This window comes from Momordica charantia, assembly GCF_013281855.1.
Source record: "Momordica charantia cultivar OHB3-1 chromosome 10 unlocalized genomic scaffold, Mcharantia_2.0 BLBB01000010.1, whole genome shotgun sequence".
Lineage (NCBI taxonomy): Eukaryota > Viridiplantae > Streptophyta > Magnoliopsida > Cucurbitales > Cucurbitaceae > Momordica > Momordica charantia.
Genome location: NW_028275158.1, coordinates 1,466,275 through 1,482,670, shown reverse-complemented (window position 1 = coordinate 1,482,670; position 16,396 = coordinate 1,466,275). Strand labels below are relative to the sequence as shown.

The window sequence follows — 16,396 nt, the reverse complement described above, 5'->3', positions numbered from 1 at the left end:
AATCATGAGGTGAAAATAAGGTGAATAGAAAAAACAATAACCATTTCAAAAATTAATTAATTAAATTTTTTTTTTTTTTTGAAGAAAATCACTTGGAGAATCACATTGTAAGTGATGATCAAGAATCACTTAAAAATCACTCATAAATCCTGATAAACATTATATTTCAAAATTAAAGTGACGTTGTCATGAGTAAGAATTATTTTATCCATATCAAAATCACTCTCAATCATGTTCGAAATTGATAGTTTAAAGGATGCTCTACGCCAGTCCTTGGACTTTCTTAATGAGTCCATTAGGTCTTCGCGTTTATTTCAGGTATTTGCTTAAAAATAAAAAAGAAAAAGAAGAGTGAATAATTTAAGGGAATATCTTAAAACAATGAAAGTATATACTTTAAGGTTAATACTATATTATAGTTTGAACGGGGAAAGTGGGGAGTGGCCTGAAGAGTCGGCAGCCGTCAGCCCTACGGTCAACCTTTTTGCAGGTCGGTTCCCATTTCCTACTTTATAATAATAATAATAATAATAATAATAATGTTCTTAATTAAAAAATAATTAACATCAATTTGGGATTATTTTTTTTTGTTTTCCAAGGTTCTGTATTTGATTCCCACATTATAATTTTATAATTTAACCTAACACTCAAATTGCTTTAATTTTTTTATACTTGTTTTCTTTATTTTTTGATTCGGTCGTTGATCCATTTATAGTCCTCCAACTATAAAAAATATTTATACAAAAAATAAAAAATAAAAAAAAGATTCTGAAAATCTAAATGCTTGTCTGTCTAAATATTTGTTCAAAATTAAATAAACCAAAATGTATTCCATGTCATATTTTTACTAAATAATTTTATCCGCAAAGTTAAGATACCATAACCAAGCAAAATGTTTAAAAGTTAAAAAAGGACTAAAATAGAATAAACAAAATTTAAAAAACTAAAGTAGAAGTTAAACCTACGACTAAAAAACTTTTCAAATTTATTATAAAATTCAATCACACGCTAAGAGAGTAAACTACAAACTTTCAAACACCCACCCAATAAAAACTTTGATTTATTTAGTGTACAATTCTATTTTTCCAAACTTTGACTAATCGCACAAAATAACTATTTAACCTTATAACATTTATCTTACTGAGATATCATAGAATTTGAACTTTGAATCCATCTCCCAAAATTCTTAATGCCTTTTTCACTATCCCAATAGCGAAGGGTGGTTATATGGCAATTCATTTTTTATGAACTTGGTAATATTATGACACAAAATTTGCCAAAGAAACTAGTTTGGGTTGTGAATCATAACTGAGATTAGCTGATTCTATTTACAAAAACGATTAGACAATAGCTTATAAAGAGCCAAGAAAATATGGCAAATGAGAATGGAGACAGAACTAACCTGGAACTGGTTGCTCAGATGAACACCTTGAATCCATTCTCACCTCTTTGTGAATACTCATTAGCAACAACTGTTATGCAGATGAGTTCATCCATCTAATCCTCGTTCCTTCATCATCAATCTCACTCTCTTCTCGTCTTCTGATCTCCCAGCATTGCCATAAATCTTCATCAAAAGCTCGAAATTCAGCTCGTTATCTGGCTCCAATTCGAAAAGCTTTTCAGCAGCAATCTCAGCAATATCTACACTGCCGTTGCGAAGAAAGCACGCATACAGCAACGCCCCCCATACGGTCGGACCCGCCTCGAGCTCCATCCCTCTTATTATGATTCTATAAGCTTCTTCAATCAGCCCTGCCCTCCCATAAAGATTCACCATACAAGCATAATGTTCCATGGTTGGCCTTATTCCATACTTCCCTTTCATTACAGAATGTAACCTTTCCCCTTCCTTCACCAAGCCCAGATGGGCACAAGTTGACAGCAATGACACAAATGTTACAGTGTCTGGCAAAACACCATGGCTCTCCATTTGTTCAAAATATTCCAAAGCTTCTGAGGTATTGGAATGAGCAGAGATTACGGAGTTCCAAGAGATTGTGTCTTTTTGAGGCATCTGCTGGAACAGCCATTTTGCTCTGTCAATCTTACCACTGTTGGCATACACGACAATCAAGGAGTTAGCAATGGACAAATTCCATTCGACTCCTTGGCGAATTACCCATCCATGGATGTGTAGCTTGAATTTCAACGACGAAATGTTAGAAAGAATGGTGGATAAAGCAACTGAATCCGGCTCGTAGCCTTCTCGAATCAATTGATCAAAGATGTCCAATGCCTCCAAGAGAAGCCCGTGGCGTGTGTAACCAGTGAGCATCGAGTTCCATGAAACTGTATCCTTACAGACAATCTGATCAAATACTTTTCTAGCCCTCACAATGTCACCACACTTGGAATACATGTCAACTAGAGCATTGAGGACAAAGACATCACCTGCAAAGCCCGAACGCACGATATGCCGGTGCACCGCCTCCCCTATTTGAATTGACCCAATGCCACCACAGGCCTTGAGCACACGAGGAAAAGTGAAGTGATCGGGTTCAACACCTTCTTCCTCCATTTGAAAGTACAAGGCCAGAGCATCTTCATAAAGACCAAGTTCAGCATACCCAGAAATGAGAGAATTCCAAGCAAATGCAGAGACATTCCGTTTACACATTTCATCAAACACCTGGTGTGCACTCTCCATGTACCCAAAAGAAGCATACAGACGAAGAAGTTTGGAAGAAACGCCCACATTTCTCCGTAAGAGAGTGGTGGGTATTAGGCGATGAATCCGAATAGCATAGCCAATGGCTCGCAATTGGTAACAAGTTTCCAAAAGGGAAGAGAAAATTTCAGCATCAAGAGGGACGCCATTCTCGAGGGAAGCTTCAAGGTCATCGAGGACAGCTTCAAGGGCTTGAATTTTGGTTTGGGAGAAGGGTTTGTGGTGGATTAAGAGAGGGGTTGATGAGGATTTAGGGAAAGAGAGAGTGGAGTGTTTGGATTTGCTGATGCGAATTAGTTTTTCTTGAAGAAGTTTCCTTCTCTCTTTCTTGGATTTCTTGGGTTTGGAAGAACAGAAGGGAGGAAGCGAAGTCGACAGTTGCAGAGAGATCAGCATTGGGCAAACAAACCGTTTAAAGAGGCAAAATGGCGGTTACAAAGCGGTCATTATGGGATTTTAAAGCATTATCGCAGCGCATGGACATCGTAATTTTATAATCATGGAGAATATTGTTTGGATTTTTTTTTTTTCAAAAAGAAGACAGAACAGAAGTTTTTTTTTTCTTTAAATATTACTCATTAAAATAATTTTATAATCATGGAATAGAATCATAGAAAATGGGATTTCTTACTTTTTTTTTTTTTACTTTTTTTTTCTTTTTTGTTGCGTGCAAATCTTATGAGAATTGTGTCCTCCTCTTGAATTAAATCTCATAAATAACTTTACATACGTTCACGTTGGTATAAATAACTTCTAAGATTATGAAAACTTCTTGTTGTTTTTTTAATTAAAAAAACATGCTCAATTGTTTTCTTCAAATAAAATCTCAACAAATTCATCTACTTTTTTTTCATTTGTCTAAGTTTAAATTTTATTTTATTTAGCCTCTAATTTTCATGCCAATTTCATTCTTTTTTTTTTTCTTAAACTCTCAAACATATTGTTTTAATTTATAAATTTTATATTTAAAAAATTGTTAAAATACTATTTTGACTTGTTTCATTCTAGTCCCTATACTTTCTATATTTTTTAAATGTTCATTTTAATCCTCATAATTTTAGAAAGTCACTATTTTAATTCCTATTTTTAAACTTTTAACACAAATTCTACACATGATAAATATATTTTTTAATATAAAGTCGTAATTACATTTTAAGAAATATATTAAGCATAGTGTCGTGTTGAAATTATGATAGAAAAATCAAGATTAAAAATAAAATTAACAAATCAAAATGGACACTTTTTAAGTATAGAGACCAATATGAACATTTTGAAAATACAAAAACTAAAATGAATTAAAGTTAAAAATACGTCGACCAAAATAAATATTTATTTCAGTATTTTGAAAATACAGGATCAAAATGAAGAAAGGTGAAAGGTAAAAGTACACAGAGAAAAGTAGTATTTTAACTTTAAAAAAAAGAACATTTTAATATGGGTTCAAATAAGGGTCTCCCACCGTAGAATTTATAATGACATTTTCTTTCTTTACTTTCTGTTTCCCCTCTTCTCTGCATAGCACATGAATAACCATGCCTCTCTCAAGTCTCAGCCTCCTTTTACCTTATTATTTTTGCCAGAATTATCATTCAAATCAAGATTTTATCAATGTTTCGGCATATACTAATAGTATCCAATATTACATTCATAAACATATTTATCAATTCTGTGTGTGTGAATATTAAGCTGGGGAATATATGGCACCTGTTCAGGTCAAGAATATGCAGCCAACAGGTTTCCTTTTCCTCTTCAAAAAAGAAATGAAATCACTTTTGGACCTGTAAGAAATTCACAAGTCTGCACTTGATGTTCAGTTATGTTACATTCTTGAAAAGCCTGTAATTGGGAAAATTAAACTCACAATGATCTTCTACCGAAACGAAGAGTTCGTTCGAAGCATAAACCGAGATCTTTCTGCGCTCCTTGTTCTATGTAAGACAATTAACCAACACTTTCAAGTTTCAAGTTTTCTGCGGCTGAACAAAATTTATTCTTGTCATAAGACTTGGAGCTTTTAATGGCTTAGAAGTGATTAAACAATTGACTACAAACACTGAGTTGTATCAGAAAAAATGGGATTCTATAAGGTTCTGAGTTTAAAACATCTTTACTGCTAAAATATGCAAGCCAGTCATATAGCAAAGACGTGCGGAAAACTAAATTGAGCACTGAAAGTGGAAACAGAAACCAAGTACCTCAAATCAAATGATGCAAATACTGGATAAACTTGTTTGTATATTTCATCCACTGATCCAACTGCATTTATCTGCGATATGGTTTCAGTTAAGGTATAAATTTGGATACAAGTAACGGGTATTACTTGAAAGAAGAATTTAAAAGCATGGTCAAGGTAAAGATTTGAGTTCATAACACAACCAATAAATACCTTGTATAGCTTTCCTTTCTCCATATAGTATTTGACTACAGGAAGATTTAATGCCGCAAAGACTTTTAGCCTTTTCTTGATTGTGTCTATGTTGTCATCAACTCTTCCCTGCAAAATATACCATATTGAGATACTAATGATGATGCCGCTTTGGAAGCGGGGAAGATCGAACACATGTTAGGCACCTCATTACGATTAAGCACCCGCTTCACCATTTCATCTTCTGGACAGTCAAAGAAAAGTACAACGTCTGGTTCTGCCCCAATCTGCACCATGAACGACAGAATTGAATTACACCAAGCAGTACACCATCTTCTGCCTCATGATAAATAATCGTAGAAATGTGGATTCTGTTTGAATTTCCCTCATTAACCTCGGTGATGATCTTGCTTCATAATACAGTTCTTGGGAGACAATATTTTACCACAGGGAAGAAATAACTGAATGGGCAGAGTATAGAAAAAACTCACAATTTTTTCAAATGCTATCCGGTTATCCTCGCTCCGTGGGAACCCATCAATAAGAAACTTATAGTTGTCACTTGATTCCATTTCCTTTTGGACAAGTTTGACAGTCAATTCTGAAGGAACTATTCTTCCTTCTTTAATTGTGTTGAGAATCATGGTACTGAAAAATAGTAACTCACAATCAAAAGACGTCATCAAAGGATCTAGATGGACATGTAAGTTTTCTCAACAAGGCAAACGACGCATAGTTACCCATCTGCACTATTAGAAGCTATTTCCCTCCTTAATAGATCTCCTGCACTCAAATGTGTAAATCCAAAGTGTTCAACAATCTTCATACATTGTGTACCTTTACCACTTCCAGGACCACCTGAAAACATTGCCACTAATAATATATGCAGGCCTTGTATATAACAACCATCCACGTCATATGACTCGTATCACTAATCATATTAAAATGTTTTGTAATTCACTTACACATATATAAAATTTAAGAACCTTTTTGTCCTAACCAGAATCATTTATTCAAGAAAATTCATAAGAGCTCATGATAGAGAAGGTGAACAAATATGAAAATGGAAGGAGTATTGTTGCATTATTTTATGACACTAGTTTATATTTACAAAAATGTTACCTGACATTCCTATTTTGTTAAATCTTTCAATACAGCAAGTAAGTATATGAATTTGATATTTACAATATACTTGGGTATCTAATCTATTTTTCCATTCTAGTAAGAAAATATTTTCTCACTAATGGGTGATAAGCAATAACTGATGAGCACTGCATTTATCAGCAACTACCGACCATTCTCTTGAGTATGGGTTCATAACCATATGTAATTAACTTCTTAAACCTATTAACTATTGTAAAGAAAAAGGTCAATAAGTGCACTCAGAATATTAAGCAATCTCCACTGAGAAACAAACTGTTAGGATCCTGATTTTAAGAAAACAACAAAAATCTTTATTGAACATCAATAGCCTTATGAGAGGGCTCTCTCACACAATCCACCCACTTATGGACTAACTTCCCAAAACTAAGCCCTCTCACACAATCCACCCACTTATGGACTAACTTCCCAAAACTATGTCTAGCCCCTCGACTTCCTAACCCTTTCTATTTATAACCAACCCACCCCAATAACTACCAAGTAGTTATAACCACCCCACCCTAATAACTACCGAGTAATCACAATTATGTCTTGATAATATTACTAATATAACCCTATTAATACACTAACACAAACATAGAGATTTAAGGTTGAAATCGACCAAGTGAGGCTTGCTGCTAGAGCCATGAACATTTTATTTTTAGATACTTTGAGCCGTAACACCCTTTGAAGAAAAGAACTTCAAAATATATCAAGTTATGTGTTCACTTGGCTTCACAGTACTTTCTAAAATATGAAAAAACTATGTATAATAAATCACAAAAATAAATACAGCTCCCTTCAATGTCACCAAACAAATAATAATAAATAACAACAATAAAGTGAATATTACCTAACACAAAAGTGACGAATGGTGCTTCATCTTTTGTAAAAGTTCCACCTTTTCCCTGCACTCCAATTAATTTAAAAACTTACTCCAAGTATATCAGACAGTAAATTTAACATGAGAAGATACATAAACAACATACGTGCATATAGATCTTTCATGTGGGAGCAGAGGCTTGAACTCGTGAACATTAATTTTCAATTCTTCTCATCATAGAGATGAAACAATATTTACTAAACATAGTTCCCCGTGATTAAGAGAGAAACTGCAGCATGATATGAAGATTCCAGAGACAATAATAAGGCTAAGCAATTCATGTTGACCTTGCTTCTACTTATCCCAGGTAAATGATAGGTTTGAACTGTTCATTTCTTTGAAAAACACAGAAAATGAAAAAAAAAATCTACAGAACTGGATGGTGCAGATGCGTTTAGAGTTGACACAAGATCAAAAATATCATTAAGAAAAGACATATATATGAGGAGTTATTCATCTACAAAACTAAGTAGAGAATTAAAAGATGTAAAATGCAAATATTACCATTCTGGGTATTTCAGTGGTAAATGCTTCCCAAAACTTCGACTTACACACATCCTGCATTGGTATCAAGGATGGAAGGGGTGAAACCAGTAATAGAATTGCAGAGACTAAAAAGGAGCACAGGTTTAATATATAAGAAGCAATTTAAAAGCACATCATCTGAAACTTTTTCTTTAGTAAGACGTATTTTGTGAAATTAGAGAATGAAGCGTGGTGAACGATTTAAAAATACATAAACTTCCAAGAATGTGGAGGAAAGTAGGAATATGACAAAGGTTCTAAAGTTGCCGATGCCCTGTTTGTTCCTAAGTCAGACAAGCCTTAATTCCAGAACATATTATCAAGCGATTTCTTCTCTGCAACATGCTGGATTAAGGGTTTTATTGAAATGACTTCTAGTTCTTCGTCCACACCTTCTCTATAGTTTGTTCAACCAGGCTCGCATGAATATCCATTCTTCTGTTATTGCTGAAATCCATCTCATATCCTTTTTTCAACTTTCTCTATTGCCAAATATCTTGGCCCGCAAGTAGATACGACCTCAACGAAGTCGATATTATTTTAAGCTTCAACCCAAAATATAAGGAAATATTTTCATATCCCGGTATAATCATGACAATAATAAGCTTAATCTCTTTTCGGTTCTCCATTGCAATACATGTGGAGAGGTTCCTTTAGCAATAAGCCAAGAAAATTTATATCATGAAAGAACGGGAGGTTATAAAATCCAAACCGGAAGCTAGCAAGGTTACGAAAAAAGACTTTCTAGTCAGCTAAGATTGAGAGAGGGAATGGTCTCAAAAGCTTTTAACTCGAAAGAAGAATGCATATGATCGAAAGAGATACCCATTTTCAACGTACATACTATGCATCATTCTTTGAATCAAAACTACAAAAAACGAAAAACAAAATCAATGAAATAAGTCATTGCCGCAAGAAAGACAGGGAGTTAGAACGCTTCTAGCCTTTCAAAACATATATTCAATTGACGTAAGAAGGAATTAAAAAATTGGAAGAAGCCGCCCATTTCTGGTTCAATACAACAAAAATCAAAATATAGCATCTGGGTCGGAATCATTTGGAGAGATCAAAGTTGTTCCGGTGATTACCTTACGAAAAATGGACTTATGGGCAGACGTCAAATGAGAGACTGAAGCAACTCGCCTCCACATCTTCTATCTCTCTCTCTCTCTCTCGCTCTCTTCCAGAAGCTGTAGCCTACCTGATACGGTTGAAATCGATCATGGGATTCAATGTGACATTTCGTCGAACACCTGCGATGCGTTTTTGAGGTGGGCTGGAAACCGATGGCCCACGTAGCGGGTGCCTGCTGTCAAGGTCTTCTTCTTCGGAGGTTGATCATAAATGGTCCTGACAGGGACGCCATGAAACACGCATACAGTGGGATCCACGTTACGATCTCGCGCAAGGGACGGATCAGCTTTACAAGGACTTGGATTTTACCGATTGAAGTTTGGGATTAGGCTATAACTATAAGCTATTACCATTTCCTCGCAGTTACGTGGTAGATCAAGATCATGGACGAAGATAGAAGCAACATAAAAGGCTTGAGGCTCTTTTCAAAAAATAGTTCAATCTTTCTTCCAACTAATTTCCTTCTGCCAACCTAAAACACGACTTTTATCTAAGTATAACAAATTTTTAACTTTTTATAATAATAATAATAATAATAAACTATGTTTTTTTTTTTACTTCAATAATAAACTATGTTGAAGTTGATTGATTACTTAAAGTGTATATTAGTGTGTTAAAATCTTTACCCATGTGTTCTTATATTAAAAATAATAAAAAAAAGTTTGTTATAAATTAAATTGTAAGTTTAATTCTATTGAATTTGATTTTTATAATTAGAATTTGATTTTTATAATTTTTAGTATGATTAGATGATTTGTTCTACTAAAAAAAATATTAGATTTATATTTAAATACCATTGCGGTGATTGAAACTCGTCTTATGGTATACTTTTAAATTTGGTTTACTTTTCAGGTATTTATTTTTTTAAATGTCAATTTTAATTAATTTATTTTTATTTTTATCTCATTTCATTCCATCAAAATTTCAACATCATATTTCACTTGTTAAATTTCTTTAAATGATATCTACTTTGTATAAATTTTGTGTTAGAATTTTATAAATTGGCTATTTTAAAATATTACATTAACCAAAACTCAAATTTTGAAATTACAAGCACTAAAATAAAATAAAAATGATAGTACAATTACCAAAATTAATTTTTGGAAATGCCCGAAACAAAATTTGTTTCAGTAAAATTACCAAAATAATATTTAAACCAAAAAATTAACATTTATCCCAATAATTATCTATGAGAAAAGAGATGTTATTTTGTCACAGTCCTGTTTAGATGCAAAACAATATACTTCTATCATACATTTCTCGTAGTACAATGGTTAGAGTAGAGTTCGAATTCACAATAAATTTAAGATTTGTTGCATTATAAATTTTCTTTTTTGATCATTTGTATCATGAACTATGGGACGGTGAAATTCTTCACAGAAATTTAACCAATAAATTTCGCAATTTATCATGGATAATTAACTTTTATTTTGAGAATCTAAAAAAAAAAAAGAAACGGAAAATAATTATGGATACTCCAGTTCTGTGATCCCAAAATTTCGTGGGGAAGAACGAAACGGGGCGCGAGAAGCCTGTACCCGCCCCGATAAGACTCCTATAAAATGCTTGAGAGTTGTGATTTCCAGACATTTTTATTTTATTTATTTTGTTATGCCCAAGCGCCCTTGACTGACGTGCGCTGCAACTCTGCGTTAGGCAAATTTCTTGCCTATCGCACTTGCTCAAACAATGGTGGATCTTGCCCGCTCCATCCTCAATTTTCCGATCAGTTTCCATAATCACTAACAATTCTCCAACTCGCTCTGGTCTATGAATTTGAACAAGGATATTGAATGCCATTAGCCGATAACTTTGGTGGCCTCTAGATTGTCTTCATAAAACTATGGAAGTTAAGGCCAGAGCTCCCGGAAAAATTATACTCTCCGGCGAACACGCAGTCGTTCATGGATCCACGGCCGTCGCTGCCTCCATCAGTCTCTATACTTCCGTTTCCCTTGCATTCCCAAGTCATTCCGGTACGCTCTCTCCCTCTCACCCCCAGCGCTTTAACTTTATGGAACTGTAGGATCTGAATCAACTGAATGTCCAGGGATCGGGTTACTTGGACGTGATGATCCAATTGTTTGACGTACTTTAAATGCTTTCACAACCTTCCTTTCGATGTTCTTCAATTTTGTTTATTGATTCTCTGGTGCTGAGAACGTGTTTTTAGGATTCGGGATCGTTAATGTTGATGTAGGTGGACTTGTGTTGAGAGTATATGACATGGAAATGTCGATTAGATGCCCGTATGACAGAAATTTGTAGACCATTTGCTAAGATTCAAACGTAAGATTTCTATATTAGGTTGTCATATATATTCTATCCCAATAATCAAGTGTTCGGCCAGTTTACTACGGAACATCAAATTGACTCTTTAGTAATTTGTTTTATACTGTATTATCATAACCTTGATATTTTAATCTAGGGAGGGATGTCATTGATTTGCTGTCAAGGATTGAAATTGCAGATAATATCATGAGAAAATCAAGGATGTAATTGATATGCTAATGGGATGGAGTTTAGAAGTTAGAACACAGAAGGAATTAACTAACGAGACACTGAAAAAGCATCTCCACCTTTTTTTCCTCTGCAATTTTCTGGTCATTCATGTTACGTATGGCCTGGATGTAGAATGTGTTTTGTTGTCTTGTCTCTTTGTCAATCAAAATAGTTCACTTCAACATTTCTTATGAGATTGAATGCATTTGTTAATAGGCAACGATGATACCCTAAAAATCCAGCTGAAAGATATGTCATTGGAGTTTTCGTGGCCAGTTGGTAGAATTAAGGAAGCTCTGGCTGAATTTAGTAATGTCATTTCCTCATCACCGACATCTTGCCCAGCTGCGTGCTTGAAATCAATCGGTGCTCTAGTTGAAGAACAGAACATTCCCGAGGCAAAATTTGGTCTTGCATCTGGGTTATCAGCATTCCTCTGGCTATACTCCTGCATCCAAGGGTATGTGTAGTATAATTGGCTCGTGTTCTATGCAATTCTAATTTCTGTTTATCCCTGTTTTTGTTAAGCCATTTTTCCATTCTCTGTGTTTCAGATTTAAACCTGCTACGGTGGTTGTCACATCTGAGCTTCCTATTGGATCTGGCCTGGGATCGTCTGCTGCATTCTGTGTCGCAGTTTCAGCTGCTCTACTTGCTTTATCTAATTCTGTAAGCGTGGACATGGCCCACCAAGGATGGTCAAGTTTTGGGGAAAAAGAACTTGATTTGTTGAACAGATGGGCATTTGAAGGTGAAAAGATAATTCATGGAAAACCATCTGGAATTGACAACGCAGTAAGCACATACGGTATGTGATTATCAATTTATCAATACGATCCCAATTGTATGGTTACTTAGCACTTCAGATTAAAGTGAAACATCATTCAGTTCAGTCTGAATCACTCTTGATCTAAATATCAGTATGATGTTAAGGCCCAAAACGTATGAAAAAAACTCTAGTCTGATCTAAATAACTAGCTGAAGAAAGAAATGTTACTCGTTATATCTGTGATTTTATGAGAATGTGCCATAATTTCCACGATTATATCCCAATGATAAAGAAGAAACAATACATAAGCCTTTAGACATTTAGAGATCTTCGAGCAAATAATGGAATTGGATAAAAAGCAGGGTTATGACTCACCAATTTATATGTTATACAACATGTTCTTCCTAAATAGAGAATCTTGTGTTAGGAAATATGATCAAGTTCAAGTCTGGAAGCTTAAGCCTCATCAAACCCAGCCTACCATTGGAAATGCTTATCACCAACACCAAAGAAGGAAGAAACACAAAAGCTTTAGTTGCTGGTGTTTCAGAAAGAACCATCAGACACCATGATGCATTGAACTTCATGTTTAATGCCGTTGATTTCATTAGCAAGGAACTATCAGCCATTATCGAGTCGCCTGTTTCTGACGAAGTATCGATATCCGAGAAGGAAGATTGTATGGCAGAGCTGATGGAAATGAATCAAGGGTTGCTCCAGAGCATGGGGGTGAGCCATGCCTCGATAGAAACTGTTCTAAGGACGACATTGAAGTACAAGTTAGCATCCAAATTGACAGGAGCTGGAGGTGGTGGCTGTGTTCTGACGCTGTTGCCGAGCTGTATCCTATTCCTCCCTTATTTTTCTCACTGTTTTCTGTTTACACATGAATTTTCAAGAACATCTTTGCATTTTATTCCCATAGGTTTCCTTGACGATGCTAAAAAACAGTGCTTTCAGGAACGATTGTTGACATGGTGATTGCAGAGCTGGAGTCGTGCGGGTTCCAATGTCTAATTGCGGAGATTGGAGGAAGAGGAGTTGAGATATGTTTTGATGAGTTTTCAAGCACTGATATGAATCAAAATTTGTAAGTTTTTTTTTTTTTTTTTTTCTGATCGGAAGAATATATAAAATAAGGCGCTTGGTTCCTACGTTTTGACTTGTGTCTCACACAGCTTTTGCAATTTCATTCGGTGTTTGTGTTTCGTAAGCTTAAGAAAATTTTTAGTTTATGGACCTTGATCTAGAGTCGAAAAAAACTTGAACTCTATTGGAAATTTGAATTTGTAAAACCTAGATCGGAAAAACCAGTAATAGCACCAATAATATCACATAGTAAATGAACAAATTCATCTCTCTATTCTAAAATTATAATATATTTTCCTAGATCGATCAAGTTGGCTAAACAGAGCTTAGAGCTTAATTAGCTTAGCAATCCTACCCCTACTTATCGTACTAAACAAAAAAAAAAAGATGAAAAAATACATTCAATTAAAACACTTCTAAAATTATAAAAGACCAAATCCAAAGACTCAAAGAAAAACTTCAAAAACGAAATGGAAGCTAAACCAAACTTATTTGAAGTTTTAGAACTATAAATTGACAAAATATCACTGTTATAGCTGATTTGTTAATTTTAAATATTTTTACGATTTTTTTATTTTTAGAATATTTGTTAATTTTAAATATTTTTAGGTTTTTCTAAAGATAGAGAATATTTATTAATTTTAAATATTTTTTACAAATTTGTTACTTTTGAATATTTTTAGGTTTTTCTAGAAATACGACTTAAAAGTATTCGTCAACGTGTGAGTTGATATGGACGTGTAAAAAGTGGAGTGACCTTGACATTGCTTTACATTATTTCCCAAAATGGGGAAGTGTACTTTACATCACACTTAATAATTTATTTATGTTATTGCAAATTAACTAATTTGACCAGATCTAAGACCAAAATTCTATTATGGAGATTTAAATTTCAGAAATTTAAATAGGTAGGTTAGAGAAATATTTAAATAGATAGGGTGGAGATCTAAATAGGTAGGTTAGAGATTTAAATTAATTATGGAGATTTAAATAAGTCTGGTTAGAGAGAGATTTAAATAGATATGGTGGAGATTCAGATCAACGACGTCTTTGACTTTGATTTTGATGAGACTGAGAGCTGATACCTGCTGATTCACACCTATAATAATGATTCGCCAATCTAAATCGCTATCTAAACATCTCCCCTTCTAATAAACATAGCGATGATCTGCCATTTTATCCACATCTCCCATCTTGCGTCCACCTATAATCATCCAACTAACTTATGATGTAATTTAATATTAGAATAAACAGCTCCAGTCCTAAAAAATTCACTTATGTAACATATACTAAATTAAAATGGCCAATCTGACAATCCTACTAAAAAAAAACTAAATTAGAACCAAATAAGGGGAAATTTGTAACAAAATATTTCATAGAGTTGACTTCCAAAGTCCCCATCAACATCACCATAAAGAGAAACACGACGAAACTGAACTTTTTCCATTTGAAGTCTAACTTTATTGCAACTTGGATATTATATACAATACATACATTATTACATTTTCTTCCCCAACTACATAACTCTCTCTATTATTAGCTCTCAACACCAACAGATCCTCTCAAGCATTCACTACCGTCCCACCTGAAAAAATATATATATATATTACAAATTCCATTAAAACATATATTAAAAAATTAATTAATCAAGCCATTCATGATATAACCATACCAAAAAATGAAAAGAAAAAAATTACCATTAGGGTGGAGGACTTGGCCAGTTATGTAGGAGGAATCAACGTTGCAGGCAAGGAACACGAAGGACGGAGCCACCTCTATGGGCTGCCCGGCCCGTTTCATCGGCACCTCCGACCCGAAATTGGCCGTCTCTTCCTCGTCGAAAGATGCCGGAATCAATGGCGTCCAGATCGGCCCCGGCGCCACTCCGTTCACCCTTATCCCCTTCGTTGCCAGCTGCAGCGCCAGCCCTCTCGTGAACGCCACGATCGCCCCCTTCGTCGCCGTGTAATCCAGCAGCTTCGCGTTCCCTTTGTACGCGTTCACCGACGTCGTGTTGATTATCGAGCTCCCTTCCTTCATGTGCTTCAACGCATGCCTGTCAACGCATCGTAATTCATCATCATTTCGGCAAAACGTAATTTGCTTTCTTCTCAAAATTTCCGATTCTAAAAGTATCGATCGATTAGGGAGAATGCCCTAAGATTTTATCGATTGTTCTGAATTAATTGACCTGGTGGTGAAGAAGTAGGAGAATATGTTGGTTCTAAACACTCTCTCCAGCCGCTCCTCGTCGATGTCTTCCACGGAACTGGACTTGTACTGCTCGGCGGCGTTGTTGACCAGAACGTCGATCCGACCGTACGCCTTCACCACCTCCTCCACCACCCTCTTGCAGTTCTCGTCGTACCCCAAATCCGCCGTAATGGCCATCGGATCCTTGGCTCCGGCGCTCTTGGCCTTCCTTATCATTTCGATCGTGTCGTTGGCGTCTCTGTCCTCCTGTGTCTTCACGTACGAGAAGGCCACGGTTGCGCCCTCCAGAGCAAAGCAATAACACACCGCCCGCCCTATGCCGGAGTCGCCGCCCGTCACCAGCGCCACCTTCCCCTGCACACATTCTTCCCTGCTCAGTTCATGGGACTTTATGTTGACAAATCTGATACCATTAAAGATAAAATTGAAGAAGATACTTGAAGCTTATTGGCAGGTTTGTAGTCTGGGCTGGTAAACTGGGGGGTTGGGTCCATGACGTGCTCTTTACCAGGCTGAGCTTGTTGCTTCTGCGGAGGGAAGTTTTTGCGTTCCGATGCCATGTTTCTCACCAGAAAAACCGATAATCTGACCGGAATCTTCGTTGAACGTTGCCGGAAAACACCCACCAACGAATAAGAAGGCGATCTAGTGGAGTAAGAACAGAATCGAGAAAACATACAAATTAAAGGGGAAATTTGTTATTGATTTCGGGATTGAGGATTGGGTTTATATGTGAATGAAGAATGAAGAGGTGGAAAGTGATGATCATTAGAGGAAGTCGACGTGTCGTCACAGTCGGTCGCGGCGGACACGTCTGTAGAAACGGAGGTGGAGGTGTCGACAATCCATTCATATATGTGAAAGAGAGTCTTCCAGAGGCTGTGGAGTTCCGTAAGAGTGGAAAATTAGTTTGTTGTATTTATAAATATACCACTATAAATAAGATTTTGTAAATACAGTAATCTTCTAGGGTGAACATTTAAAATTGATACTCGTTAAAGCCCTAAAAGGTCAAACTCTAAAATTTTTTTTTTTCCAAAATATGAGTGGGGATTCCAACTTAATAAAAAAAAGTATGTTACAGTGAAGATAACGAAACAAATA

The 16,396-nt window shown here is 35.4% G+C and overlaps 4 protein-coding genes across 6 annotated transcripts; 1 reads left to right on the top strand and 3 right to left on the bottom strand.

Annotated features, from left to right (window-relative positions):
• Positions 1–1,153: 1,153 nt before the first annotated feature.
• OTP70 (Tetratricopeptide repeat (TPR)-like superfamily protein) lies at positions 1,154–3,574 on the bottom strand. 2 transcript variants are annotated; one of them, XM_088119017.1, is made up of 2 exons: positions 2,395–3,574; positions 1,154–2,292 (listed from the first exon to the last, which is right to left on the bottom strand). In XM_088119017.1, the coding sequence occupies exons 1-2, from the start codon at positions 3,065–3,067 to the stop codon at positions 1,490–1,492; spliced, it is 1,476 nt and encodes a 491-aa protein (XP_087975143.1). In that variant the 5' UTR covers positions 3,068–3,574; the 3' UTR covers positions 1,154–1,489. The 2 variants fall into 2 exon arrangements, with proteins under 2 accessions (XP_087975143.1, XP_022140840.1); XM_022285148.2 differs by having other exon boundaries at positions 1,154–3,572.
• A 697-nt stretch (positions 3,575–4,271) lies between these two features.
• On the bottom strand, positions 4,272–9,175 carry LOC111011694 (P-loop containing nucleoside triphosphate hydrolases superfamily protein). 2 transcript variants are annotated; one of them, XR_002601452.2, is made up of 10 exons: positions 8,673–9,175; positions 7,564–7,617; positions 7,030–7,084; positions 5,777–5,894; positions 5,528–5,684; positions 5,243–5,323; positions 5,058–5,165; positions 4,867–4,937; positions 4,533–4,647; positions 4,272–4,449 (listed from the first exon to the last, which is right to left on the bottom strand). XR_002601452.2 is itself a non-coding variant. In XM_022285559.2 (9 exons), the coding sequence occupies exons 1-9, from the start codon at positions 8,733–8,735 to the stop codon at positions 4,626–4,628; spliced, it is 729 nt and encodes a 242-aa protein (XP_022141251.1). In that variant the 5' UTR covers positions 8,736–9,175; the 3' UTR covers positions 4,272–4,625. The 2 variants fall into 2 exon arrangements, 1 of the variants encoding a protein (XP_022141251.1); XM_022285559.2 differs by having other exon boundaries at positions 4,272–4,647.
• A 1,133-nt stretch (positions 9,176–10,308) lies between these two features.
• Positions 10,309–13,143, top strand: LOC111011387 (mevalonate kinase). The gene is made up of 5 exons (XM_022285114.2): positions 10,309–10,694; positions 11,437–11,680; positions 11,775–12,028; positions 12,417–12,830; positions 12,941–13,143. Exons 1-5 carry the CDS (start codon positions 10,562–10,564, stop codon positions 13,081–13,083), a joined length of 1,188 nt encoding a protein of 395 aa, XP_022140806.1. The 5' UTR covers positions 10,309–10,561; the 3' UTR covers positions 13,084–13,143.
• Positions 13,144–14,490: 1,347 nt separating this feature from the next.
• LOC111011421 (NADPH-dependent aldehyde reductase 1, chloroplastic) lies at positions 14,491–16,185 on the bottom strand. Its single transcript, XM_022285160.2, has 4 exons — positions 15,730–16,185; positions 15,270–15,646; positions 14,776–15,134; positions 14,491–14,663 (listed from the first exon to the last, which is right to left on the bottom strand). The coding sequence occupies exons 1-4, from the start codon at positions 15,967–15,969 to the stop codon at positions 14,641–14,643; spliced, it is 999 nt and encodes a 332-aa protein (XP_022140852.1). The 5' UTR covers positions 15,970–16,185; the 3' UTR covers positions 14,491–14,640.
• Positions 16,186–16,396: the final 211 nt, after the last annotated feature.